This window comes from Rhizopus delemar, genomic scaffold (genome assembly GCF_000149305.1).
Source record: "Rhizopus delemar RA 99-880 supercont3.7 genomic scaffold, whole genome shotgun sequence".
Taxonomy (NCBI): Eukaryota; Fungi; Mucoromycota; class Mucoromycetes; order Mucorales; family Rhizopodaceae; genus Rhizopus; species Rhizopus delemar.
In genome coordinates, this window is record NW_027137833.1 from 2,057,386 (window position 1) to 2,084,750 (window position 27,365).

At 34.1% G+C, this 27,365-nt stretch overlaps 11 protein-coding genes across 11 annotated transcripts; 2 read left to right on the top strand and 9 right to left on the bottom strand.

The window, feature by feature from the left end:
• Nucleotides 1-93: 93 nt before the first annotated feature.
• RO3G_09993 (uncharacterized protein) lies at nucleotides 94-351 on the top strand (the record flags this gene model as incomplete). The annotated part of the gene is made up of 1 exon (XM_067664578.1): nucleotides 94-351. The coding sequence occupies one exon, from the start codon at nucleotides 94-96 to the stop codon at nucleotides 349-351; it is 258 nt and encodes an 85-aa protein (XP_067520679.1).
• A 1,736-nt stretch (nucleotides 352-2,087) lies between these two features.
• On the bottom strand, nucleotides 2,088-2,578 carry RO3G_09994 (uncharacterized protein; the record flags this gene model as incomplete). The annotated part of the gene is made up of 4 exons (XM_067664579.1): nucleotides 2,088-2,093; nucleotides 2,153-2,286; nucleotides 2,343-2,491; nucleotides 2,568-2,578. 4 exons carry the CDS (start codon nucleotides 2,576-2,578, stop codon nucleotides 2,088-2,090), a joined length of 300 nt encoding a protein of 99 aa, XP_067520680.1.
• Nucleotides 2,579-4,936: 2,358 nt separating this feature from the next.
• On the bottom strand, nucleotides 4,937-5,646 carry RO3G_09995 (uncharacterized protein; the record flags this gene model as incomplete). The annotated part of the gene is made up of 2 exons (XM_067664580.1): nucleotides 4,937-5,141; nucleotides 5,210-5,646. 2 exons carry the CDS (start codon nucleotides 5,644-5,646, stop codon nucleotides 4,937-4,939), a joined length of 642 nt encoding a protein of 213 aa, XP_067520681.1.
• Nucleotides 5,647-6,676: 1,030 nt separating this feature from the next.
• On the bottom strand, nucleotides 6,677-7,600 carry RO3G_09996 (uncharacterized protein; the record flags this gene model as incomplete). The annotated part of the gene is made up of 3 exons (XM_067664581.1): nucleotides 6,677-7,021; nucleotides 7,087-7,335; nucleotides 7,409-7,600. 3 exons carry the CDS (start codon nucleotides 7,598-7,600, stop codon nucleotides 6,677-6,679), a joined length of 786 nt encoding a protein of 261 aa, XP_067520682.1.
• Nucleotides 7,601-8,371: 771 nt separating this feature from the next.
• Nucleotides 8,372-10,848, bottom strand: RO3G_09997 (uncharacterized protein; the record flags this gene model as incomplete). Its single annotated transcript, XM_067664582.1, has 5 exons — nucleotides 8,372-8,515; nucleotides 8,571-9,826; nucleotides 9,957-10,077; nucleotides 10,126-10,426; nucleotides 10,490-10,848. The coding sequence occupies 5 exons, from the start codon at nucleotides 10,846-10,848 to the stop codon at nucleotides 8,372-8,374; spliced, it is 2,181 nt and encodes a 726-aa protein (XP_067520683.1).
• A 1,724-nt stretch (nucleotides 10,849-12,572) lies between these two features.
• RO3G_09998 (uncharacterized protein) lies at nucleotides 12,573-13,696 on the bottom strand (the record flags this gene model as incomplete). Its single annotated transcript, XM_067664583.1, has 5 exons — nucleotides 12,573-13,071; nucleotides 13,133-13,266; nucleotides 13,327-13,359; nucleotides 13,412-13,593; nucleotides 13,642-13,696. The coding sequence occupies 5 exons, from the start codon at nucleotides 13,694-13,696 to the stop codon at nucleotides 12,573-12,575; spliced, it is 903 nt and encodes a 300-aa protein (XP_067520684.1).
• A 374-nt stretch (nucleotides 13,697-14,070) lies between these two features.
• Nucleotides 14,071-15,716, bottom strand: RO3G_09999 (uncharacterized protein; the record flags this gene model as incomplete). The annotated part of the gene is made up of 4 exons (XM_067664584.1): nucleotides 14,071-14,555; nucleotides 14,807-14,961; nucleotides 15,028-15,054; nucleotides 15,259-15,716. 4 exons carry the CDS (start codon nucleotides 15,714-15,716, stop codon nucleotides 14,071-14,073), a joined length of 1,125 nt encoding a protein of 374 aa, XP_067520685.1.
• Nucleotides 15,717-19,734: 4,018 nt separating this feature from the next.
• Nucleotides 19,735-20,134, bottom strand: RO3G_10000 (uncharacterized protein; the record flags this gene model as incomplete). The annotated part of the gene is made up of 2 exons (XM_067664585.1): nucleotides 19,735-19,880; nucleotides 20,011-20,134. 2 exons carry the CDS (start codon nucleotides 20,132-20,134, stop codon nucleotides 19,735-19,737), a joined length of 270 nt encoding a protein of 89 aa, XP_067520686.1.
• Nucleotides 20,135-23,422: 3,288 nt separating this feature from the next.
• On the top strand, nucleotides 23,423-23,906 carry RO3G_10001 (uncharacterized protein; the record flags this gene model as incomplete). The annotated part of the gene is made up of 2 exons (XM_067664586.1): nucleotides 23,423-23,642; nucleotides 23,692-23,906. The coding sequence occupies 2 exons, from the start codon at nucleotides 23,423-23,425 to the stop codon at nucleotides 23,904-23,906; spliced, it is 435 nt and encodes a 144-aa protein (XP_067520687.1).
• Nucleotides 23,907-24,700: 794 nt separating this feature from the next.
• On the bottom strand, nucleotides 24,701-25,288 carry RO3G_10002 (uncharacterized protein; the record flags this gene model as incomplete). Its single annotated transcript, XM_067664587.1, has 2 exons — nucleotides 24,701-24,740; nucleotides 24,849-25,288. The coding sequence occupies 2 exons, from the start codon at nucleotides 25,286-25,288 to the stop codon at nucleotides 24,701-24,703; spliced, it is 480 nt and encodes a 159-aa protein (XP_067520688.1).
• Nucleotides 25,289-25,992: 704 nt separating this feature from the next.
• Nucleotides 25,993-27,066, bottom strand: RO3G_10003 (pyruvate dehydrogenase E1 component subunit alpha; the record flags this gene model as incomplete). Its single annotated transcript, XM_067664588.1, has 3 exons — nucleotides 25,993-26,652; nucleotides 26,704-26,884; nucleotides 27,011-27,066. 3 exons carry the CDS (start codon nucleotides 27,064-27,066, stop codon nucleotides 25,993-25,995), a joined length of 897 nt encoding a protein of 298 aa, XP_067520689.1.
• Between the last annotated feature and the right edge of the window lie 299 nt (nucleotides 27,067-27,365).

Here is a 27,365-nt window from a genome sequence, read left to right on the forward strand (position 1 = left end):
ACCACGTTGCCTGCTTAGAAATCATGTTGTAATTCTTAGCACTCGAAAATATAAAGAAAATATAGAGAGAGAGAGAGCGAATATTTTTTTAACATGAGTACAAATCTTTTATATGAGGATGGGTATGAAAATGTTATTGATGAGAACGGTGGTCCTGAACCCACGGATTACATTATTGATCAGAGGAAATTTATTACTAGCACAACTGCTACTCATGCTGAATATTTAAAAGCTGCACTTTCCAATGAATCTTCTCTGACTTGTCCAATGTTAGAAAACCCAAAAGATGAAGATATCCCTATAAAGAAGGCAAGCACAAAGTTGGATTATGTGCTATACTGTCCAGGATAGATTTTTCGATCTGAAGATTGAAAAGCGTGTGAATGCGTCAGCTGCAGCGAAGCAGTTGGGTGTTCATATTTGAACAGCGCAGGGATGAATTAGCCAGCATAATGTGTGCCCTGATAGTATTTTTGAGAGCTGTAAAAAAGTAGGTCGTAAGTGTATCTTGACCGAAGAGCATAAAACGATTGTTATCAAATTTATTGATGCTAACCCCTCTGCTACTGCTGTTGAAGAGACGGAGCATTTGTTGAAGCGATTTTATGATCTTAAAGTTTCACGCAGCACTGTTTATAACTTTATGAGAAGTGAATGCAACCTTTCATTTAAAAAAGCAGACCTTCATTCTGTCGAAGGAAATAGTCCAGTACTCATGTTAAAAAAAAACACCAGAACAAAAAAAAAAAAAAAAAGAAATACTCGCTCTCTCTCTCTCTATATTTTCTTTATATTTTCGAGTGTTAAGAATTACAACATGATTTCTAAGCAGGCAACTTGGTTCCTAAAAAATACGACAAAGTTGATTTTGATTAGCCTGCGGCATCGATTTTGATTGGCTGCGATATTGTTTGTTGATTTTACTGTAATTCTCCCATAATCTGAAAGTTTATTCTCTATTCTTTTGTGCTGACCAACGTTTATAAATAACTTCAGATATTTTATATTCTTCTAGTTGATCAATTGATTTTGGAATTGTCACATAGCATAGAATCAGCGTCTTTTTCACTTGTGTGCATACGCGATTTAATCCCAGTAACCACTTCCAATCCTTTTCTTTTTCTTTTTGATTTTCATAAAGAGGTATAATCCATACAGCATAATCAGCATGTCTATAAGCTGGCCCTGACTTATATAAAACTTATTTTATGTTAGCTTTACTTTTTTTTTCTTCTTCTTTTGTCTTGTACCAAAGTCAACACCAAATTTAATCCCATTTTTTGGTACCCAACCCAAGCTTCTATAGTAATGATATACAGCATACATGTAATGAAATGACGCATTATTTTCACAAAATTTTGACCAACACAATTTGGTGGATAATGTCCTTCCTTGTTTATCTTTAATCTCTAAAGCACCGAGGGCATATTTGAGAAAATAAGCCTCACATACATCTAAACAGAGCTTTTCAGGGTCTTTTCTTTTTGTCATCTTTAATAATTCATCTGCCTCCCACTGATCATGTTCACTAGCAATCGTATTTCCCTTCTTCTTTTCACGTCTCTTTTTTCTTCTCTCGACTGTTATTTCCTCTAGTGATTGCTTGTTTTGTTCTATGGTTCTCGTTTTCCAGGTTGGTTGACTTCTTGATAAATCACCCTTTCCAAAAAATCCAGATTGATAGATCTTATCTCGATCTTCATGATGAATCCAAACAAAATTACCAAATTCAAGAAATGTGCTTTGATAAGATGGAGACTTAAAGTAGTAGTGATAATAACTCAACAAAATCCTTTTTAAGCTTTCACCAAGTGTTTTGGTAGCATAGACTTCAATAGGTAAAGGAGTTGATATGTTGGTATCTTGTTTCTTCATTCAAAAATAAAAATAAAAATTCCATTTTCTGCATTTGAAAAAAGAATAAAAAACAATTACAGTCTTTAAAGAGCGTATGTATCTGTATTGAATGATGTCCATTTGAAAATAATGTACGTCTTCTATAGAAAGTAACATGTACTTTAATCATGGCATAGAAGAAGTTATTTTATATTAAGAAAAACTTAGTTTACTTGTAACAATTATGTTACTTAAAACTACATATGAAAACGCAATTAATTTTTCAGCGATTTCCATAATAAATATCTGTACTTACATAATTACTTGGTACAATACCTATTGTACCATCGCTCTTTTTAGCTCGCCACCAATTGCCACGTTGATCTAGCATTTCCAATACCTCTCCTTTGGCAAAAGAAAGTTCATCTGGATCTTCAGGATTTGCTCGATCTATAAAAATTAATATATTTAAAGAAGAAAAATACAAGTTATTTTTCTGATTTTACAAGGATGAAGAGCTGTTGCAAATATCTTTTCTGTATGAACTTGCTCTTCTTGCTCTTCAGGAACAACGGTAAGTGTAACTTTTTTTTCTTTGATTGTTTGTGGCGCATGGTGAGCATAAAAATATTGAAATACAGCTGAATCTTCAGTGCTGCCAAATAAAATTAACCAAAAAAACTTTGTTGTGGATCAGCATATTACTACAAAGTGAATAAGAGACATATTACTTTACTTGCATGACAATTAAAATGACTGATCCAGTGCCTGCTATTTGGTATCCAGTCAAATCTAAATTTAATAAGCCACTAATGGCTGATGTGAGGAGTGCAATACTCACACCTAAGAATACCAAAAACTGGTACAGAGAAAATCAATGAATTGTTCCTATGCTCCTTTTTTTTTCTTTTTTTCTTACTGATAATTGGTAATGGTGGAATACCTGCTTGAAGATACTAAATAGAATACCACTCAATAAAAGCAACTCATAAATTACTATCCACCAAAACACGCCTGCTCTTTTAATGATGCAAGCTCCAATAAAAGAGAGAAGCCAACCAATCTATAAAATGATATAAGCATTGATGTAGTGTTATCATTGTTTATTACAATGGCAAGTATAGTTGAAACAAGAGCTATCGGATTTTCAGTTATGTGAGTGATATTCAGCCTCATTATGTAATAAAACAAAAGAGAGACAAAGAAATTTATGTTCGTGATTTAAGTTAATTGTTTGCGGAATATGAATAAATGATAAAAATACGATTTTCTTTATCATTTTCCATTTCTTGAATAAAAGGTGAATATTACTATTGTAAAGAAAATTGAACCTAGTTTCTTTCAAAAGCTAAACATGATTGCACTACGAGTCAATTTCGTAATAGATAAATTTTGCAGCAGTATATGGTCCGTAGGACTCAATGAGACTCATGATTTTTTTTTTACCTTCGACGAAATTTTATAAGGCAGTTTCCTTTTCGAATGTTTTTTCAAGTATTGATGAATCCTATCACTTCAAAAAATGAGAATAGTTATTAAAAAACTAAAGTATTCACCTGTCGGGTCTCATCGTAACAGATCTTAATATTGACTTATCAAAGTCGAGCTTTTGACAGTGGAGAGTAATTACCCAAAGACAGATTCAAACGTCTAAAAGGTTGACATGATTTAAAGAGATAAGACAAAGTCAACGAAGCCATCAACAAAGGCTATTCATTCTGACTAATAGTTGTTGAGTTCAAAGTACTTAAACTAGTTTATTGAGAAGAGGTAAAAGTATACAAGTGTGCGTTTTCCAGACTTTTTTTTACATCCGCAATTATGGCTTTAAGATGTTTAACATGCTTTGTTTTTCTTTGGGAAAATAAAGCATGATTTATCTATACAAGTAAAATCTAAAAATTCATCTTGCGCCAACAGCATCAATGATGTTAACGTTGAAACTGAGAAAGGGCTGAGAAAGAAGAATACGAAGACCATATTAAAGAATAGAAAGAGATATGAGGTACACTACATAAAGCCTTTTTGTTGTCCAACATCAAACTTAAAAAAAAGGTGTGATAAATGTTCAAACTCTGAGAAGGTAAATCTTGTTTCAGGTTCCTTCTAGAAAGCTACAAAAAAAAGGGGCATCTCTTTGCTTCTTTGCCAAGCATATAGAAGAGGCAGACATAGTTTTGAACTTTAATGAGAGAGTTACATTTATACCTTATCCTCTTTTTGCACAAGTTGCTTCAAGCAAACGTTAAAGAACAATCAATTTTTGCCTCATAACTGACCTGATAAGATAAAAATTGATAAAACAGGGGTACGCGTCGTGTTCCAAGAAAAAAAGACATTTAAAAAGAGTGAATGGAAGACTTGCTTTGTTTATTCATCGTTTTTTTTCCTTTCAGTTTAAAAACAACATGCGTAAAAAGAAAAAGAAAAAACTCTTATTGTCTCGCTCTCTGGTCCTCTTCTTTCGCTACCTGGTCTTCTTCTTTCGCTATTTGCTCTTTCATTCATGGACATGGCTATACTCCCGGCTTCATTAAGCCTTTCTAAACAACAGTCAATTCTACACTGTAAACAAAACTATTGCCGTTCTCTTCTGAAAAGGAAGCAGAACTAGGCTGCAATCGATGATTGCTTTACTTTTCGGAGGTAAGCGCTTTTATTCTTATGTTGTTTATGTCTTGATGACTGAGACTGACACTTCATATACCCTATCAGTATAGTAGTTTCTTGCAAAATAAACAAGCATAAAGTATGCTGAGTTTCTAACGTATAATGACAAATAATATGAATACTCCTTCCAAGAACATAGTGTGAAGGAAAAGCTTAAAAAGCCCAGTTTATGTACGCTTATCAAAAACTAAGCCTGCTACCTTTCATTCATTTTCTCTTGTATCACGTTTTATTTTAAACAGCTATACTTGAATAATCCCAAACAGCCTTTATCCAATCATGTTGTTTTATCATCCAACTCTGTACCTGGCTAATCCCAACTTCCTGTCAATCGTACTTTTTCAAATACAATACTTTAAATTCTTTTGTGGAGACCATGAAACAACTGATTTGAGTTTTTATAGTTTATTGTTACAATTCATATTATTATCTATAAGTAGTTTGTTAACCATGAAAACATAAGTGTTTCAAAATGTTCGTTGGAGCTTGCATGACGAAGACCATGCTTTTCATTTGGGTATACTTGAAGGCGATAGCTTTTACCATGTTTATCTAATTCTTCCACTAAAACTTCAGTATTTATATAATGTACATTTTCATCTATTAAACCATGAGCGATCAATAATCTGTGTTCACTGTAGATTAAAAAAAAAAACAAGTTGAATTTCACATAACTAACAGAATAATCATTGATTATACTTACTTTTCTTGTTTGTCTGGAAAGTTTTGAACATACTGTAATACGCTACTTTTTGTGTAGGCTTGTTGATTTTCAGAAGGTAATCCCATATATCTCTCTGTATAGGCAGCATCATATAACTCCCACCGTGTGACAGGAGCACCTGCAATTGCTATTTTAAATATATCCGGATGTTGTCCAAGGGCCATAAGGCTAAGGTAGCCACCGTAGGACCAACCAGTTATGGCTAATCTTGTTAAATCAATCACGCTTACTTCTTCTCCATCGTTTGTTTTGCTCGCTCCAAACTTTGTATGATGCAGATATTTTAATCCTTCTATTTGATCCTTTAATTCAACAGTGCCTAGGCGTTGCTGGATGTATGACTCAAATTGAAGTCCTCTGTCGCAAGATCCTCGACTGTCAATAATCACAACAGCAAAACCAAAATAGACAGACATTAAGTATCGTATTAATCGTGGAAGTTTGAAATCGTTCATCACCATTTGGGATTTTGGACCACCATAGACATGTAGAATAGTAGGGTATCTGCAACCTGCTTTGTATGACCGTGGCTTATATAAACATCCATATAGCTTTACCCCTAAGACCGTATATACACAATTAGTTACTGGCTAGTTCATTTCAATGCACGAATTCAAATATGTAAAAAAAATACCATCTGATGTTGTAAAATTAAAAATATGCCCATTGTTAATAATACCCTGATACTCCAGAGACTTCTCTTCTTCATGCTTATCTACACCGAAAGCTTTAGTATTAGCATGCATAAAGAGAGTATCGCTAATAAAAGTTGGAGATAAAGATTCTTGATCCGATGCGACTCGGCAAATAGGTAAAATCAGACTTTTTGGCTGAGACGAATAAGGTAGTAGTAAAGAGCCATGTTGTATGCTTTGTATTGAAATGACATGAGGGTGATGTAGTGAAGAAAAACAATCAACAAAATGATCTGGTGAGTTCATAGTCACCATATGACTGAACCCTAGTTTTGTAAGCCTTTTTATTCTTCTTGAAGGATGGGTATAAGAGGCAGCATAGAAATGTGATTCCAGTGGCGTATCTGCTTTTGCAGAGAAATAAACAAGACCGCGCGATTCATCAACGTAAATAGGTTTATCAAGACAGCACCATTCACCTTCTGTAAGTTGGGTGATAATAGAAGGCTTGCCTTTCCACTTTTCCACGAAATAAAGGTGTCGATATCCATTGGATTTTTCTGAACTCCAAATGAATCTAGTTGTTATGCTATTTGAATGCTTCATGAAGTAATATACATCTGTTACATTAATCCAAGCATGGCTGACTTCTTCCCATAATATTTCTGTTTCTGTATTAATGGGATTTGGTTGAAATTGATCCAAGCTTAATTTTAATACTGCAGTATGTTTTTGATCTCGGGACAGTATTTGTACCCAAACACTTTTGGTTTCTTAGTCAATACGAGTTAATTGTTTTTACTGTATGTATCTACCTTTGTCCATCTGGTAACCAGCCAAATCTAACAATATATTCCATCCAAGAAAATTGTGATTGAAGATCGTTTTTACCCCAAAGTTGTTTATTTACAATTTGATCCTCACCGAATTCTATAATTTTTATTTTACTAACAGCATTTGGTTTCCCAGCATACGGGTATCGAATTGAATCTGCCTGATCTGTTAAAGGATCTGTTCCCGAGGAAGACATGGCTGGCTTTGATATCTGCAATAGCTCAACCTGCTCTTCAGATGTTTCAAGATATAATATTCTTTCTACTGATTCATTTGGATTGGGTGGTGCCCAATAATATCCGGTATAACGATAAAATTCTTCCTATAAATAATACAAGGTATGTCAATATACGTAAAATCATAAGGTGCTTTTCTATTATGATTTACTTGCATCATATATTCCACTCCTCCACAGTTCAATGTTGGATCTGTAGTATCAAGAGAACAAAATGTAAGCTGTGTCTCATTTCCATCAAAGTCCATCACCCAAATATCTCTATTTCTAATGAAGGCAATTTTATTATTGTGATGCCCTCCTAATTTGGGATCTATTCTTTCTTCCTTTAAATGAGTGTTATTTGTTGGCAATAACTGAGTGTGTTGCTGAGTGGTATGGTTAGGTATTAATTTGGGTACCTAGGGTATTAACATTAGCTGTTTAAATTAAAGGTTCTTTTTCTTTTTTTTTTTTTTTCTTTTTTTTTTTTACTTGTCCAATCTTAGAGATGTAAATGGCATTGTTAAAAGTAAACATAAATGTATCTTCTTTTAGTTCATAACTGCTTGTACCTTGAACACGAAAACGCATATCTGAGTCTCTTTGACAGTATTCTTTGAATATCTCTTCCCAGTCTAACACTGGTATGTGATCGTAGGCTATTAGATACTCAGTTTCAGTCATCTCGTCACAATTATGCAGCCAGTCTACATGAGACACTATGCATAGTGTTAGTCCCTTTTACTTTGTTTTGCTTGTAGATGATCCCTATTACCTTGATTTACATTTACTTTGTATAAATGTAAATATCTGTTTGGGCTTGCTTCATTAGTTATAGTGAGATAGTCCGATAGAAAGTATAAGTTGTGCGATGAATCAAAAATGAAATCTTTAACGGTTGCCAATGCCTGTGGTTGGTAAATTGAATGAAGTTTTGCTCTGAATTCTCTAACTTGGTTTCGAACAAGATCCCAAGAATAATTCATTTAGCTCGAAAATGGAAAAAAAAAAAAAAAAAAAAAAAAAAATAGGCAGTGTTCCCCACTTTTTTCCCTGAATTTGCACACATCTATTTTTTTGGTACGCTCAAATTTGTAACACAGCATAAAAATCATTTTCTACTTTACTTGTCTATTGCTTAGGCACACCAGCAGTTAATGCTTTTATTTAAATCAACCAGAGCATAAAGAAAATGTCGAGTTTCGCCATATTTTTAATATGTTTAATCAACTTACAGCAATATTTATAAAGTACATTGTCAGTCTTCTTATTTTCCTACTTCATTATTGAGATTTGTATTAGAACAGATGGAACATAAAGAATAGCAGTTATTGCATAAAGTTTCTTGTTTTCCCCCTTGGTTTTTAGGATATAAGACCTATTTCCATGTTATGCATTTATTAATTTCAAATTTAGCGTTATTGCGAGAGCGATTGATATATTAGAATAAACAAACTATGCAGTAGTGGAGGATGACCAATCTCGAATGGCACATGTATTACATAGTAAAGGCTGATCTGATGGATGCTCTGACAAATCATTAAATCCAGGTAAGCGGCGAAAGCATGATTTACATACGGCAACATCATCTCCGTTTTCCTATAATGTATGAAATAAACGTATATCCAATATGCAATTTATTTTGTCATTTTACCTTTTTGGCTCTTTGAAGCAGCATCCCTAATTCATCCCGCAATCTTTTGTTGCTAATACGTAGCTGGTGTAATTCATATTGCCAATTTGCATTTCTTTCAATATCGAGTTCCTCAATCATCCTTTTCACTGCAGCTGGTTTCTGCGCTGTATCATAACCAGGTAATGATAAATCACTACGTCCTTTCTTCTTCACGTCGGTATCCATCGAAACAAATACAGGCCCTTCGTCAGTTGACATTGTCTCATCGCCAACAACTCTTGTTTGCATCAAAACAAAAGATGGTTCTTTTTTTGAAGTTGGCTTACCATCTGGATAAAATGTAGTAGCTACCATTACTTCCATGCCTGCATTGTTAAGTAGTGCGTGTCTTAGATACGCAATCTTGCCTTCCTTCACTTCAGCCAGAGCACGGGTAAGATCAGTTGTACGGTTACTACGCATTAATTGGTACAACGAAGTCCCTATAATATCGGCAGGTAGAGATCCAAGAATATTAGCGCATGTTGAACTTATGTATAATAGCAAGCCATCTAAGCTGAGCTTCCCCCAAAATTCATGATCTTCTGCTCCGTGCATTCCTTTGTCGGTGGTCGAAACCCGATTATCATGGGCTTTATTTCCTGCAGCAAGAACATTCTGTGGAAGCTGGTATACTGGCCTTTCCCTTCCTGATAACACCACATATTTTCTACCTCGACCATCCTCATTGCGTAGCTTTCCACAGCATTCGATCCACATATAGCCAGAATTCTTTCGGCGAATTCTATAAATCAAGTTGACTGGATCAGTTGAATCGCTAGATGACTGCTTCAACTCTCGCATGACGGTTGTGATATCAGAAGGATGACAAATGGCTTTAAGAGACTTTCCCACCAATTCAGATGGTTCATATTCCAATAATTGCAAAGCAGAATCAGAACAGTAAAGGAATATTCCTTTGATCGTCAGCACATGGATAAAATCAGGACTTTGATCTAAAAGCAGCTCATGCCAACAACGTCTAAATTTGCCTTCGTCTGTGCTTGCTTCTTTAATCAGCATTTCAATATTCATCGGAACTTCTGTTTCTGCTATGTTCTCGTTACTCGTGCTTTTGGTTGTTAGTGCGAAATCGTTGTTGTTTACTATTGCTTTATTTGAGGTAGGCTGTGGCCGTCTCCATTCCTGTATGTCTTCGGTCTTATAATCTTGCGTTAGACCTTCAATGGTTTGTGGTATAGTTGAATTTCTATAATTTACTGCGTAAGTTCCATCTTTTATAAAGAAAAAGTAATTAATATAGATCATCTTTATAAGTTTCCTTCTTTTTTTTTTCGCACACATTCTTTTTTTAATATCTCTCCCACTAGAAGATACCTCTTCCTTATTAATATGTATATGTACCCTTCATATTTTGGAAAATCGCATTCGGTTGTTCTACTAAATCTACTTGCAATCCAACAAAATAGTCAATTTCGTCTGATTCCCAGGTGATAGGTATAACGGTCAACAAATTCACAAATGGCTGTTGTTATTGTAAATGAAATGCTGCCTTAAGAATTCATTGATTTACCTGTCCTGTTTTCCTGTAATTAATGATACTTGATTGAGATTCTTTTCCTTGTACTATGTGTGTCTTGATATGATAAACTGTCGTATTATCGGTGTACTTTCTTCTCGATCCCATAGCTACGTTCCCATCCGGAGCTTGTAAAAGCCGACAGTTTCTGCCTATCACTTCGCTTGGTGCATACCCTGTCAATCTTTCAAACATGGGTGAAGCATAAACAAGAGGGAAATCGTACTGTCTCGCATCAACCACGACAAAAGAACACGATAAGTCGACGGGACCTAAATCGATTTGTGGATTGGGTCTACAAATTAAAGCAGTGTTAATATTTTTTTTTAAAAAAAAAAAAAGCAAAGATTAGGCTTACCTGTTGGCTAGCCGAGAAAGAATGGATAACATGTCGAATCCTGTATTTGCATACATGCCTGTGTATCGTGCTTCATTATCATTATTTGTAGATGCTGGAAATGCAGGTGGAATGGCTGGTGGCATTCTTGGAGCAGACACAATTACTGAAGGTTGAGAAGGTATAGGTAATGGTGGTGGTGGAATAGCATGTGATTGTAGCTTATGAGAATTGCTGCTGCTGCCACCATTGTTATTTCCAGTCATCAATCCGGCTTGGTAGCCACTGAATGAAAACAATTTATCACTAGACGGTGGTACATTGCTACTTTCGTATAGTTGAGGGTTGAAATGTGTAGTAAGTGATTGAAATGGATCCATTGTAAAAAAAAATAAAAATATGTATAATTAACAAAAGAAAAATAAGCATAGATTTAGGGAGTACTGAGCTTTAAATGTATTTGTCGAATACAAACAAAATAAAAAGAACTATTGTACTACCTCAAGACATTATTTGTGAGTACAAATTGCTTCTCAAGACGCTTGTTAAGAAACCAATTCTATCCATCGGTTACTTTGGATTTTTCTAGGCTTGGATGTGATACTTACAATTTGCACTACATCCAAAACTTGATTCATTTTTTATAGCGCCTTTTGCTTAATATCTTATCTTGGTTACTATACAGGTCTTCTCACACGAACACAAGTAAATTTAATCAAATATCCAGAATTAAGAGACTATGTTTTTATGTTAGGTAAGCTATTGGGTCCTAGGCGATTGTAAGTGGTTTAGATTGCGAGAAAGCGCAGGGTCTCTTTTATTTTCAATATAAAACTAATGTATTAATATTCTGAACTGGTAAATGTTTTTTTTTCTTACATTTGTGTTTATTGAGATTATGCACTATTATTAAATTGCTTAGATTTTTTTTTTTTATTAATACGTTCTTAAGACTTTACTGTACTTATTTCATGAGAGCTGATTGATAAATACATTTATATTACTAAATATGGCTTCATTACATAATTATAAGGAATGCAATAGCTTATGTTTCAGAACATCTGTCATTCTAAATAAAAATGCTTGGTATAATGTTTTGTAAGACAATTAAAGTCTCGTTAAGCTGTTTTTTTTTTTTTTTTTTTTTTTTTACAATAATGCTAATAAATATGGAGCATCGGGTTGGAAAAGATATATGTTTGCATTACAAACGGTAATTACTGTGAAACGTATCTATAGCAGATTTAACCAACTCTAGTTTTACTCTACAACTGTAAAGGGTTAAAGATACAGGTTGTACTACAGAGTATATTTATTCTTGCACATTTCTTACTCGCTTCCCTATTATTGAATTGAATTTTTTTGAAAGTTTATTACTAAAACGAAATGCTTTCATAAATTGGCAGTAGTGTATACACAAAATATGAAAGCATCATTTATTTATAATAAAAATTATAGTTCAAAGAGTATACTAAAACTAGTTATTGTTTATTTAAAAAATCAAGAGTTTTTGTAGTCATCTCCAAATTACTGAGTAAAGAGCTGAACATGATGTTGAGATATTATAGGATGTGATACTGTAGAACCAAACCCTGTATTAAAATATGGAAGGCATATGTAATATATATGGCTATCTATTGATTCTAATTTAAATATGTTTGAACATGACAAATTTAAGCTCTTTATATATATAAATGACAAGGAATAGGGCTTTTAAACTTTAGTGACAGTAACTAGAAATCCAAATTATTTTATAAAAGATATAGCACCTTGTTTTATACAGTCGGTTGCTTGTCAGGAAGGGTGTATACAATAGCTGGAATTGAGAGTATTCCTCTACCCAATTCAGTTCAACGACAGTCAAAAAGTAACCTTTGGGGCATCAAATGAAACAGACACAAGAAGGACATTTAGCAATAATTATTTATTGGCATTGTACCATTAATACATGCAGAGCTTGAAAAAACCACCTCAGCATATGTATACTCATTGCTGTTTAAATAACTATGGTAGAATAATAAAATATTAAAAAAAATCAAGTGTTGTATTACATTTATTGTGTGGCCATTTATTTATTACTACTACATGAAAGAGAAGAAATGTCTTAACATTTTGCTTGTTCAAGCTGCATCTTTTTCGTACGAATGTAACCGCCTAACCACTGCAGTAATTCATCCTGCGTTGCATTCTTTTTCACTGCTTTCATTGCTTTACTCAAAATTTGTATGTTTTTAATGCTATAATAGTCATCTTCGTTTTGAATTGCCCAAAGTGGCTGAATACAGTCCAATTCGAGAATCGAATAATGCTCTTTTGCTGTTTTAAAGGATTCAGACCAGGGCAATCGATGTCCCAACACATTATCCCTACCCTCTGTACTTCTATAGAGCTGTCTTATTTCATCTTGGTGAACTAGCTTTGGTACGGGCCCTCTAGCAACGTCATATGCCGCATCCGCGATCATAAGAAAACTTTCTGCTGTTGCTTCAACTTGCACATATTGCTGAATAGGTGTTAGTTGTTCTACTTCAAGATCAGGAGAGAGTTCTCCAGTAACAACCCAGTATGTTAGTTTTTCTTTTTCTACCATAGTATCAACAAGACTATATAGCCTTTTTTAAGAAAAGTGAGCAATGTATTTTCTTAAACGTAGATAATATTTACCTGTCGCATCCTATACAAACTGGCGCTTTTACAACCGTACTTTTGGGATCTAAAACTGGGCTACATAACGGTGAAATATCTGAATTGCCATTCAAATCACCTTTGCATTCAGTGCACTTTGCCCTAGGTGATAACTAAAAACATGGCAATGTCAAGTCTTGAACTACGAAAAGTCGTCAAGATGTCAAATTTACCTTGCTGCGCTTGATTGGAGTAATGCTGTCTTTCTATTAAGAAATAGTGAATAATTCATTTAAAAATACTGAATGATTCATTTACAAGTCTTTTCTTTTTTAAAACCATAACTGGAATATCCCCTCTAACTGTTTCAGCACTTGTTCCTCTAATTGCTCTAGCCTCGAGTCTTTTTCTTCTTCTGTCTTCAAATTTTTGTCGACGACTGATTAATTGTTTTGCTTGTGCAAGAAAATCAATGCCATATGTGATTTGAGCGGCATTTACTAAACAAAGCTGTTATTATCTTTTTGTCATAACGTTATATTATTTACATTTTTTACGAACATCGTCAGGTAATGCTGGGAAGGCAGGAACGTGATGATCCATAATTGAGATCTCGAAAGAAAAAAATGCAGACGTTCGACTACGCGGTTTTTGAATATTTTTCGATGAAGCACAATAATTTCATACGTTATATGATAGTAAAATAAGGAAAACTACTAACATCACATTGCAACATTAAAGCAATGAGTAAATATCTAAATTTAATCTTACTATATGCAAAACTATGAATTATGTCCCATTAGAAAACATCTAAAACTGAATAATCATAGAAATTAAAACAGTATTACAAACATTTATTTATGATCTTTTTGATTTTATCAATTTTTTTGTATTCGAAATTAACAACTTTTCTTTCCAAAGCCTAAGCGTAAAAAAATAAATATATTTCTCCATGCCAAGCCTATACTTTTTGGTACTTACATAATCCCAGAAACAAACACAAAACAAATAACACCAACACAAACATGGACCAACTTTTGCTTCAAAGAGTACCAGCCAATATTTTTGTCGGACCAGTTTGTGATAAACCAAGATATACTGAAAGCAAGCATAGTCGCTGGATGAGGAAACCATGAACTAATGTTCCTCGATCTGTTGAAATAGGTACAGATGTAATGCCAGCTGTAAACAACGCGAATACTTAGATTCACCATGTTTGCAAGAATAAGCCCCACAGCTCCTAAGTTAAACCAGTACATAAAGATAAATCCAGATACTATGAAACAAGCCGAAAAGAATACCATAAAGTAATTAAGACGGTTTAAGTCTTGTTTAGTAGCAACAGCCTGCACAAATCCTTCTGTTATACCATTGACGCCCATGAAGGGAACATACATGCAATAGACAGCCAATACCGTAGGTGCATCGCTTTTACTCCATGTAGAACCTGCTAATAGGTCAACTAGGGCACTAGTATAATTTGTTGCGAAGCAAATAAATAGAAAACCTAGCAATATATGGAATTGTATGAATGTCATCAAAAAATTGGAAGCAGTTTGGCGAGCTACAATGTCTTGTTTGTCTGTTAGAATCTTTGAAAAGAATGTTCTTCCTGTTTCTTCTAATGGTTGAAACAAAATACGTGCTATAAGCGAGCCTTCAAAAGAGCATTGATTAAGAAATGATCATAATCTAGCTAAGCATATTTTGTACCATAATTTACTACAAATCCATAAACACCTTTATCACTGTCTGTACTCAAGACTGATATCAACATCTTATCTCCTTCTGTCAATACGTGCTTTAATAAAGATTGCTTTGTCATTGTAATACCTAAATGAAGCAATGTCTTTTCAAACCAATATTCACTTTTTATAAAGAAAATAAGTCATTTCTAAGCTTCACCTGCTATATCTTACGCGTTTTTTATGTACCTTTTTTCTGAAGTATCCTTGATCTTTCTTGGTAATAAGGTATTTATCGATCTTTCCTTATACACAAAATATCCAAAATATCCCAGCATCATTGTTAATCCATAAACAAACTGTGCTATAGCAAAAGATAGAATGGAGTACTCTTTTTTTCCGTATAACGTTAACCCAAACGTAACAAAACATCTTAAAATAACAGCTGTCCCTTCTACTGTAACTCGTAACTGAAAATACATTTTGTTCAATGCAATAATAAATAAGGGTTCCACAGATAATTCTAAGAATGATGCCAGTCCATAAAGAATGACCGAGGTGCTATAATAAGGGTATATTGCAGACTCATTATTAGAGGTGATTGTTGACAAATAGTATCCGCAACAGAGTGTTGTTGTTGCAAGACCAAGACAAGTTGGAATATAAGCAAGGTTGATAATCTGCTGCTGATTTTTGGTAGATCTTGTAAGTACAGCTCGAAAGCCTTCACGGGAAATAAACAGGATGGTGGAAGCTAATAATTCCAAATTGACACTGGCGATTCCAAAGGCATCAGGTGAAGTATGCCGTAAAACGATTTGATTGAGTGAGAAAGTGAGCATACGAGATATGAACTGAAGCATGATAAGGTAGGATGCTCCCTTAGCCGTACTCGATAGCAAGTCTTCTTTATCCTCTATTTTAGATTTCTCACTCATTACTTTCTTAAAAAGAAAAAAAAGTTAAAATAAATTACTTTATTATTACATCAAGCTATTGAGGTTTAAGAGCCGATATAGATTTCCTTTTTAATCTTATGAAGTCTGTCCAAAAATAATAAGTGTATACATGCTCAGATGCATTAATATTTGAAACTTAGGTGTGGGCACTGCTATTTTACGACCATTAAAAGGCAAACAAATTATGTGAAAATGTGAATGTATTAGAGCAATTATGGAATAAAAAAGTGTTTCGTTGTATTTGCTGCTTTGATACCTCCATTCTTAAGTTTCTTTTTAGTTCGTCTAGACATTACTGAACGAAAAGAAATGTTTTGTAATCATCAATTTTTGTTAATTCTTTTTTTTTTTGTTTTTTTTATCATCATAATCACCACCTCCTAATTCTAATCCTTTCAGGCGGCATAAAACGTTACTGTATCTGTAATTGACAATTTTTTGTAATCGATTTGTCTTCAATCCATCTTTGATTTGATGCGAAGAATGCTGCTATTAATCCTTATTCATTAAATTAGATAGCATATTTGATATCTTTTTAGGTAATTCAATCGAAGCATAATCAAAAGTAATTGTCCTAAGGTGAGCAACATAATTTGGCATATAGCTTATCAGTGAAGGATTTATCAATCCATTTAAAATTATATGCTTCTTAATTCATACGAATAAAGCACTGATATCAGTTGAGTAAAGAATAGAAAAAAAAAAAAAAATACACTATTTGCCCTTCCTTAGGAGTCAATCAAAATTTCTCATGATTCTTTCCTAATTATTGTAAATCTTGCTTCCGATGCCACTTCCCTAAATGTTTTATAAATATACTTCTGGTTTCTGCTATAGTTTAAAAAACGCAATTTTTTCACGAAGACAGTTGTGATAATATTATCGATGACAAAGGAAAAGAAGCAAGTACCTTTGCTGAGGAGAAACCGTTCCGATTGAAAAAACGGACTGATTTTGAAAAGTTTATCAAGTGGCTGCTCCAAACCTGACTGAACTCTTTTGTTACGTTTAAAGATATATCTATTCATTAATAAAATATAAAACCAAATTGGACACGTGATGTTTTATTACATCGTTTTTTGCCCTGGTCAGTTCTGGACGATAAAAGTAGCCTAAAAACTCCTGTGAGCTCGAGAGTAAAAATGCCGTGGCTGAGAGGATAATGGAACAAGTGTTATGTGTATAGCTGTGGGAACCTAGATAACCATTCAAGCGGTTGTTTTCCAGGATTTGTTGGTGGCGGTGGCTCTATTTGATGATATAAGTAGTCGAGTTCCTGCAAGATAGTGCAGATTACGGGCCATCTGGACGTCCAAAATAGTTTTTTATGACAGGAGCGTAGTTTGCGATTAGGTAGCTTATTGAAAAGGAAAGATAGGGGATCAGCTATAGTCTCCGGTATCTGCAGACGGTGATGAATGTCGAGGCAGCAGATAGTATGCTGTTTTGTAAAGAGCTGCAGTGGGATGGCGAGCTCTTTTGTTACAATTGTTGGCGATCTTACGATAATTTCAAATTTATTTTAAAATCCACTTTTGGACAATACAGAATACTCAGTTTTGGATTATGTCCAATGGGAGTATTTTATACGTGATATATAAAAAAGACTTTATTGAAGCATAATGATACATTACTTTAATAAATCACAATAGTGAAGACATGCATTCTTTTTAGTTCTAGATACTATAAAGCATGCTGCAAGAAGGGCTAAGCAAGACAAATTAAGAAACAGTAAGAAATTGTTGTTTTATTTTTTGGACAGATTTTTTATACTAACGCTATTGACCTAAAGAGTAGCATTACACATTTTTATTTAATAAAAAATAAAAGAAAGCATGGTAATAACAAGGGAGGTTAAACTAGCATAAATGTTACATTAAAAAATGAGCAACAATTTCATCTTGAGGTACTTGAACTAACCCCAACGACTCCATCTCCAACTGATGAAAAATTCTGTCTTGTTCAACTATATCACTCTAAAAAGGATTAAGTTATTAGCAGTAGTAGTAATATCAATTACTAAATACGCACCAGCAGAAAAGCGAAAAGTTCAAATACTTTAGTATAATGAATGATGCCAGAGAAAGAGAGGGGGATAGAAGCAGAGCGGCATTCAACAACTTGCCATTGGGAAGCAGACTTGATTTTATATCGAATTAAAGTCATCTTATTTTGAATTATATGGCAATTATAGACTCGGATCTTCATTGTACTGAAAGAGGCTTTTTTGTAATTTGATACAAAACACTTCAAATTGTCTGAGCCACTCTTCAAATTTTTTAAGGTATCGTTCAAAGTGTGCGACAAGATGTTTGTATTGTTAAATCTTAAGGAAAGAGAATGTTAGCGAGCACTATTTAAGATAAAAAAAATAATTAATTTATCATACCCAGATGACTCAATAAGAAGATAGTTTAATTCTTTGTTAACCAGTCTTCCAATACCATCAAGTAGCTTCAAGCCACTCTTATCTTTAGCGAAGTTATTTGATACAAGCCATACATAATCAGAGTCCTTTGCCTTTTTCTCGCACCAGGAGTTCTCATTATTATTAATGCGCGCCTAGTTTGTTATTATCGAATACTACCTACCAGACATAGTTCAGTTTTTTTGTTGTATTCCCAAACGCTTTAAAGATAGGAATGAAGAGCCCACAATAACCAGTTCTTTCATCGTTTTGATTATATACGTGTGTACGCATGCAATTTAAGAGGAAGTCAATAATAGTAAATTTTACAAAATCTAAAAACAGCAGGTCAAGGACGGTTCCTAAGTTTTTGAACATATCCTTTTCAGACCAATTTACGATTCTAGCAACCCAATCCATAACATCAGATCCCAAAGTTTTTCAAGCTTTGCAAGTTGTTTTGTTCTTGCATTAAAGCTTCATATTCAGCTTTGGTTTCATTAGATGCTTCTGACGCACAGGTGCTTATACATATATCAAAGTAACTTCTGACAATCTATAGATCTTCAGCTTGTATGAAGAGTTTGTGTGGTGAAATTATGTTTTTGGCAGGAGGTTGGAATCTTTAATATTTTTTTTTTTACAACAGTCATTCCGTAAACCTAAATACAATTAATACATTAACAAATTATGATAGTCAGGTAGTAAGGAATGCATACGTCGTCTATAGTACTGAACACATCATCATCGCTTTTGGTATTTTCAGCAGCACTGTCATCTTCAGCATGACATGAAGCAGTTTGGGATATTAGATGTGATATCTCTTCATCTTCTTTACTTAACAACTTTTGATTTACACTTCTTTGTGAGAAATTGTGGCCAGTTTAAAAGCTTATTATGTACATAAATACCTTGTCCATTTTTTGCTTTTTGTTTGGTTCTTTATTGATGCTTCCTTCACCAACCTCTTGTACTCTTTTAGCTATTATTTTGTTGCTTGCAATTCTTGTTTCTGATATTAAACTAATCTCACTACTCTTTTCTCTCCATCTACTTCTTTCAACGTGTACGATCACACCAAATAAATTTTCGAACAAAATATTAAAACAAAATTTTGAAAAAATATGGCATATAAGTTCAAGGCCAATTAATTCATGTGAACCTAAGCTTGGAGTTTCAAGTTTTGAGAAAAGAAAGGTTCAGGTGCTTATTTTAAAATTGTCTCCATAAAATAATTTTCAGTATTCTGTTACTCCGCCTTTAGCTTTGATAACTGCTTCACATCGTCTCTTCATGCTTCGAAGTAATCAGTCGGCAAACTCATCATCCAGTCTTGCCCACCCTTTTTGTAGAGCCACCTTCAATAGATCCAAGTTTTTGACCGACGATCTTTTTCTCTCAACTCGCCTTTCAAGAGCATTTCAAACATGGTCAATGGGATTCAAATTAGGGCTTTGAGCAGGCCAGTACTCAAAGCCCCTAATTTGATGGGTTTCCTTCCACCATTGAGTATAACCACCTGTATGATAGGAAGCTCCATCCTCTTGGAAGATAAAAATCTCTCTCCTGATGCATTGTGACATTTGTAAATCAAGGATGAAACCTGTTGGTCAAAGTATTGATGTATGTTTTTTGGTCTACAAAACCGGTATCAATCATTTCTAAAGGTTCGAAACCTCCTCCCCAAAAACATCCCCAAACCATAGCATCACCACCGCCATACTTGACTGTAGATACTATAATTCTTTCATCATAACGCTCTCCTTCCTTCTTGAGTATTCTTTTACCGCTATTCATCAGACCAAGCAACGTTTCTCCATTAGTCTTTGGTCCAATTGATGTGTTCCTTCGCCCAGCGAAGCCTACTTTTGCGGTGTCTTGTAGTAAATTTAGCCTTGCGAGCTGCTCTGTACGATTCGAAGTCAAGTCGATTGATATATGATCGAAGAGTTTCTATACTAACAAAAACATCTAGCTTTGCTAATTCCATATTTATTTCTTTATAAAAGGTAAAAGGATCCTCTCTAATTATCCTCTTCAAGTGCCTTTCAGTTTTTTCATTTATTTTCAATGGACGACCTGTATGATTGTAAGGCAAAGATCTATCTTAGTTATCACTCTTGACTTTTATATCTTACACAGTAGACTTGTTCAATCTAACAAGTTCTGCAATCTCTCTAATCGTGTGTTGCGTTCTAAAAAGATAAAAAATCCCTCATGCTTTAATTTTTTTTTTTATTTCATCTTCATATATAATTAAAGGCCGTGTGCAGTCTATGGATATTCTAGCTGATATATTCTTTTAATGAGTTGATGGACGAGAAAAAGACAACTTTATTTTGTTATGAGGTTAAACTTATCTTCAATAAATTTCTTTGTCCGAAAATTGATTTGGTGTCATTGTAATAGTCCACGTTGAGCAGGTATACATCATATGAAATTCAAGATATCGAAAAGTTGCCGGTGAGCGATCATTGTGATATATCGATATTTGCTACTGTTTCAGTAATAGTTTCCACGACTCATCTGGTCGTCCATTCAGTGTAAATGTTTTTGTTTTTTTTTTTTTTTGGTTAAACTTGGCAATAGAAATTTTGGAATACTGTTTCATATGATGCTGCAGGCACTCACAGTCAGAGGAGCTGTTCAGAATAGTACATATATCATCAGCATACGCTAATGTTCTAATATGTTGCTCAATACCTGAATTAACAAATCTGCAGCCTAAGACTTCTTGATCTTGGTTTACTGCCAGCAGTAACGGCTCAAGAGCTAAGTTGAAGAGAATGGATGATAAAGAATCTCCTTGTCGCAAACCACGTTGCTGGTGTACTGTAGGAGAAAAGAAAAACCATTGACATTGATTTGAACAGAGTTATTAAAGAAAAGAATTTTGATGTATGTAATAAATTTCTCATGAAAACCAAAAGCTGCTAGGACTCGAACAAGGTACATATCATTCACGCGATCATATGCTTTTTCTTAATCAAGAAGTAGGCTAATCCCAGGGTATTTACTGAATCGTTCTTGTTGAACAATGTGATGCAGTAATAGACCATTATCCCCAACGAAACATCCTTTCATAAATCCTGTTTGAAAAAAGTGAATGATTCTGTTTGCAACTGAGGATAAACGTAAGATGATCATTCAAGTAAAGATCTCGGCATCGCAGTTAATTAAGGGAATAGGTCTCCAATTTTTTTAAATTTCTTAGATCTCCCTTTTTTGGTAACAGATAAACTCGAATATCTTTCCAAGAAGTTGGTATTGTATTATTGGGCAAAGCATTGTTGTAGACTGCTAAAATGAATTGTTGAAGTGCTGGTAGTTGGAAGAGAAGTTTGAGGTATCGATAATCCAAGCCATCATTACTGGGGCTACTTTGTCTAGGGCTACGATGAGCCTACTCAAATAGGTAACGACGTGGTCCATCATTCAAAGATACACAGGCATGAACATTGGGCTGTTGTTCCTTCAGTATAATCATGCACTATTGGTCAGTGTACTTTTTTTACAAGAACAAATATTAACAAAAAGGCGTCTTTTTTTCTAGACATTCTGAAAATGCTAGTCTGTAAAGTATTTAATTCCGAAGAGTCATCAACGTGGGAGAAATGATCTGCTGATGCATCAAGGACACCTTAGTTGCTTAAGCATACGACCTGTATTTGACTTTGCGCTTAGGTAAGGAGAATTGAGATCCTGTCGCCGGATTGAAAGTTTGGGAGTTGGGAAGAACTATGTCCCAAAATTTTTATTGGAGTAGTGCTTGTTTATATTACATACAGTGCGGGAATTGTATTCTACAGTAAAAAAAAATACTACATCAAAATCTATATAGAGAGAGAGAGCTATATACCTTATAAACATCAGTTATCGCTCTAATCTTCTTGTTTAAGCATTATTATAATAAATATTCTGTATACCTGAATAACTATAGTTCTAAAGAGAAAAAAAAAAAAAAAAAAGAAAAAACATCTTTAAATTTCGACGCCGTTGATCGTGTTCGATATTACATTAAAAGTTATCAAATATGAGCAAAATACTAGACCTAGATGTTTTATTTTTCGCCATCACACGAAAAAGATTCTCATAGGCCATCTATTACTTGGTTATATTTTTGGAATTTTCTTTTTCGTCGATTTTCATTAGCTTTTATTTCAAAACTTGCATCAAGAAACATCTTTACTTTAATAAATCATAAAAAGATACTTGAAATCTACAAAAAAATTTGAAAAAAATCATACCAATACTAAAGATCTTATAGAGTGATTTTATGCAATAAAATAGCTAAAACGAGATTTAAAATTGTCTACAATATACATTTTATTTTCATGTATTTTCAAGGAAAAAAAAAACTAAAAAGGTGATTTTCGTGCGACATACAGCCATAACAGGCGATTTTTTAAGCGTGCGGCTACATCAAAATCTATAATATGTTTAAACAACTCCCACAATCAACTTCTTTAATATTGTGTTTTAAACGAATGTAAGATACAGATTACTTACTACATCTAGCAAAAACTTGATAAAATTTTCCTATTTTTTTTTGTAAACTATAAACTGTAATGTTATTCGTTTGAGACTATTTACAAAGAGTTTTTAATGCTCAATATATACGGTAAATTACGACTAAATGCTGTATAACTAGCTCTTAAAGCCTGCGATTTCATCCAATCAAATACAGATGTCTTCAAACAAACTAGGTTCCTTCTGTGTTTGGACAATATCTACTTTTTTGCATACATGTTGCTAAGGAAGAAACTAGTTGTTATATTGAAAGCTACAAAAAAATAATTGACCAACACGCCATATAAAATATTTTGTTAAGTCCCAAGTAAGTATACATGCCAAAAGTATTATTTGCTTTCATATAAAAATTGGTCTACAAAATTTGTTTTATCTCCACAGAAAATTAGGAAAAGAAAGTTTATCTAGCTATACATGGCTTAAGTTGAAGTCTCTATAAAATAATGGAGCTAATAAAGTATATAGCATGATAATAGCAAGTCTAGACTTTTTAAGTCTAACTTTTAAATAGAACCACTTTCATTGTTAGTTGTGGCGTTACTTTATTTTTATGATCTTTACAACCGCTCTTGCTTTATTTTTTCTTTCACAGAAATACAAATTAAGAAAGCAATTGAGGAGAGCGAATAAGAAAAGCTTATAAAAATATGTAACTACATCTATTGTTATTTTTCCTCTTTTTTTCTTTAGTTATTTTTTTTTTCCCTTTTTCTTTACACAAGTTTTATTCTCCTTTCCTTTAACTCAAATGTATATTAATTACTTATACATCATTACTCTCCTTTTTGCAGCTACTTCTATCTACGGAGCTCCAGTATTTTCCACCCCAAAAACTACTGAAATTGGGAACACTATAAAAGAAACATTATCTGAATACTATGAAAATATTATAGATCAAGTTATGCTTGATGTTTCTGAAGATACCCTGAGTTATATTCCACAATCAATAAGCCATGATAATGTAGAAGGTGAATTTATAGTAATGTTTTGTTAGGCAAGAACTAATAATTAAAACAGCTCGTCATTCTATCATAAAGTCAATGGATCGTCACCTTAATTTCATGCGTGCCAGTCTATTAGCCTCCGTGAACCCACTTGTATCTCTTGATATCCATCAAATTACAGAGCTGCAAATAAACACAGAAGAAGCAAAAGAAATAAGCGACCAGCTCATCTCTGCTCTTCCCCGATTGAATGGAAAGATCAGCCATCAACTTGGGACTAATTATTAATGCTAAACAGTCGTCGGGTCATTCTAATTCATCAAGCAACTTCACTTTTTACATAAAAGTAGCAGCGATAAAACTGCAGCAACAATCACAGTAGAATGGAAGCTTCGCCAACCATTTCAAATTAATGTCGTACGTGAAAATCAATATGAAGAAGAAATGGATGCAACAACCGAATACCAATGGCTTCTCAAAAGATTATCCCAAGTTGAAGTGGATTTATTAAATGAATTTAATAATCATATCCAAGATGCTTCTCAACTTGTATTTGAGAGGTTCAACTCTTGATTTGCCCCCCTCCTCTCTCCCCCTCTGTTTCTGTTTTACTACCTCTTTTTTTTTTTTGTAAGATTTATTAAAGTTACACACCTAATTTTTTTTTAAAATGTTGTGTATATCATTTTACACGTGCAAGGTTTCCTTGGCAACTAAGCCCATTTTAATGCAACCCCCTCTTCTCACTATTCCATTTTGCTTCAAGTTCTATTTTTACATGTAACCAAAGCATATACGTATCTATAACAAACAGAAATAACTTTTTTATTATTATTTATACTTCTTTGTTGGAGTATAAATGATATGCGTCTAAACTTGTTGTTATGACAGCAACAAGTATTTCCATAGCGATCAGCCAAATTACTATCCACTCCAAATGCTCTCCGTGAGAGCTATTTAAATGATCCTTCAGCATTTCTAATAAATCACTAATCACTTCCACACGTTGATTTAATAACTCTACGCGTTGAGATATTTCTAAATAACTTCGAATAGCACTGTACAATGGTTCTAAAGCGGGTTCAGACCAAAATATCTCGGGTGTGTCCAGTATATTGGACACTAAATTCACATTAATTCGCATAATAAATAATTGTCCTATCTTTTTAGTAATAGCAGTCCTAATGAGATATAAGCATTTTATATGTCATACTATGATCTATGTTGTACCTTGACATTTGAATAGTACCATTCTCTGCCATGACTTGAGGTATATATTTTGTATCGTTTATGGTATCATCAATCAATCGTTCAAACAAAGTCATCTTCACACTCTGTGCAATAGCATGTGAAATGGTTAACTTTACTAAATAATTGGAAGGATGGCGGAGAGTAATGATATCGTTATAAATGCGAGGTTGATGATATTCATTATAATAATAACGAAACTCTTCTGTTTCAACATCATTCATCTCTAACTTTTCTTCTTCAAATGGTCCCAGTTCCTTTAATATCCTGAGCTCTTCTTCTAATGTCATACCCCAAAAAACAACAACACCATAATCAAACAAGAACATCTCTGGTAATAATAATGTTTTCACTGTATTCTTATGAACAGAAGGTGGTGGTAGTGGATGGAAAGTATATGGTGTATATAAACTGGTAGTCATTAATAAAAAGTTTTTTTTTTTTTTTTTTTTTTTTTTTTTTTTACCATTCGTCAAATCGTCTTGGTCTTGTACAATTCGACTTTTTCTTTGATTTCAAGTGTTTTAATACATCACTTATTCGATATGCTCTAGTAAGAGAAATAAGTAAGAATCAACTGAATAATGAAGCACATATTAAAACTACTCTACGAAGCTGTGCAGTAAGCAGTAACGCGAGATAAGTCGTTTCTATCCAACTTGTTTAATCTCTCTGCTTCCAAACGAGCTGAATCATGAGGAATTTGTGCAAGTTGAGTATAAACATCAATATCAAACAAGTTTTCTTCTACTGTTCTCGTATCGTCATTTTCTGGAAATAACTTTAACTTTTGAGATATCTTTGTTGTACGGTTAGGCTTTGCATTTCTGTTTGCTACTGAAGTAGGTGATAAGAGCGGTGGTTCAAACTCATTGAATAATGGAGTTGTGGTATCTTCAAAGGTATGATACTGTCTATGTGGTCTATTCACCATATCCCCTTTATTTTTAAAAAATTAATAATAAAAAAAGGAGTAAGAAATTGTTTTCTTTTTTTTCTTTTTGATTCACGTGTACACGCATCTTGATTCACTGAGATTAAATGATATACGTACATTTAAAAAGTTTTATTTTTTTTTCATCTAAAAAAGTATGGGAAAAGGAATAAGGGATGATAACACAAGTTATTAGTAGTGATAGACTTCATTAGGTTCACGACCACGAACAACAGGAGGCTCAGTTCCAGGTTGATAGATTTGTGTATGGAACTCAGAGAGAGGAGGCTCGGGAGCAGCTTCAGCCTTCTTGAGAGCTTCATCAACAACCTTACGACATTCTTTATCAATAGCCTTAAGGTCAGCTTCTGTAGCCATACCGTTATCGATCAAGCGTTGCTTCAAACCATTAATAGGATCAGAGGTGGAACGCATATGTTGGATTTCTTCACGAGTACGGTAAGTGGTACCAGGATCGGACATGGAGTGACCACCATAACGGTAGGTGGAAATTTCCATCACAAGAGGACCCTTACCAGAGGTAGTCCATTCCTTGGCATATTGACAGGCTCTGTAGACAGAAAGAACGTCCATACCGTTTACTTTGATACCAGGAATGTAGTCACCACGCTTAAAGTATTCAGTAGAGGCAGAAGAACGCTTGTCAGAGGTACCCATACCGTACTTGTTGTTCTCACAGACAAAGACACAAGGGAGATCCCACAACTTGGCCATGTTGAAAGCTTCAAAGACCTGACCTTGGTTAGAGGCACCATCACCATAAAGAGCAAAAGTGACAGAGGGATTGTTGAGGTACTTTTGAGAGAAGGCGACACCAGCACCAAGAGGAACCTATCGTATAATGTCAACATCATTTCTTTCTTTTATTGTCTTTTAACTTACTTGAGCACCAACAATACCGTTACCACCATAGAAAGAAGGAGCAAACATGTGCATAGAACCACCCTTGCCCATAGAGATACCAGTGGAACGACCCATCAATTCAGCCAAGATGCTTTCAATGGTGCCACCACGAAGGTAAGTATAACCATGACATCTGTAGGCAGTAATGATGTGGTCGTTTCTGGTAATAGCAGCTTCCATACCAACAGAAACAGCTTCCTACATATACAGTTCAGTCATTTGATCCTATCAGTTATGCGGAGGTTGGAATTTTACCCAACATCCCCCGCGTTTGCCCGTGTCTTACCTGGCCGTTACATAAGTGACAGAAACCGCGAATTTTTTTGGCCTTGTAGAGAGCATCAGCAGCCATTTCCATACGTCTCATGGTAGTCATTTTTGTGTACATATCCATCAACATGTCCTTGTCAACTTCAACATCTAAACTAGGCTTTTCAGCATTGAACATCTCAAAGGAAGATTCGGGCAAAGTGATTGTCATCTTGTCAGAAAAACGTTGGGCACTAGTAGATAAGGCACGCTATAGTTTCATCATTTAGTTTTAAACATTGTTTCTTTTTAAAAAAAGCTCTTGTTCCTTTTACCATAGGTGAGAAAGCGGCCACATGCTTGGCAGCGAATAAACGAGAGGCTGAACGAAG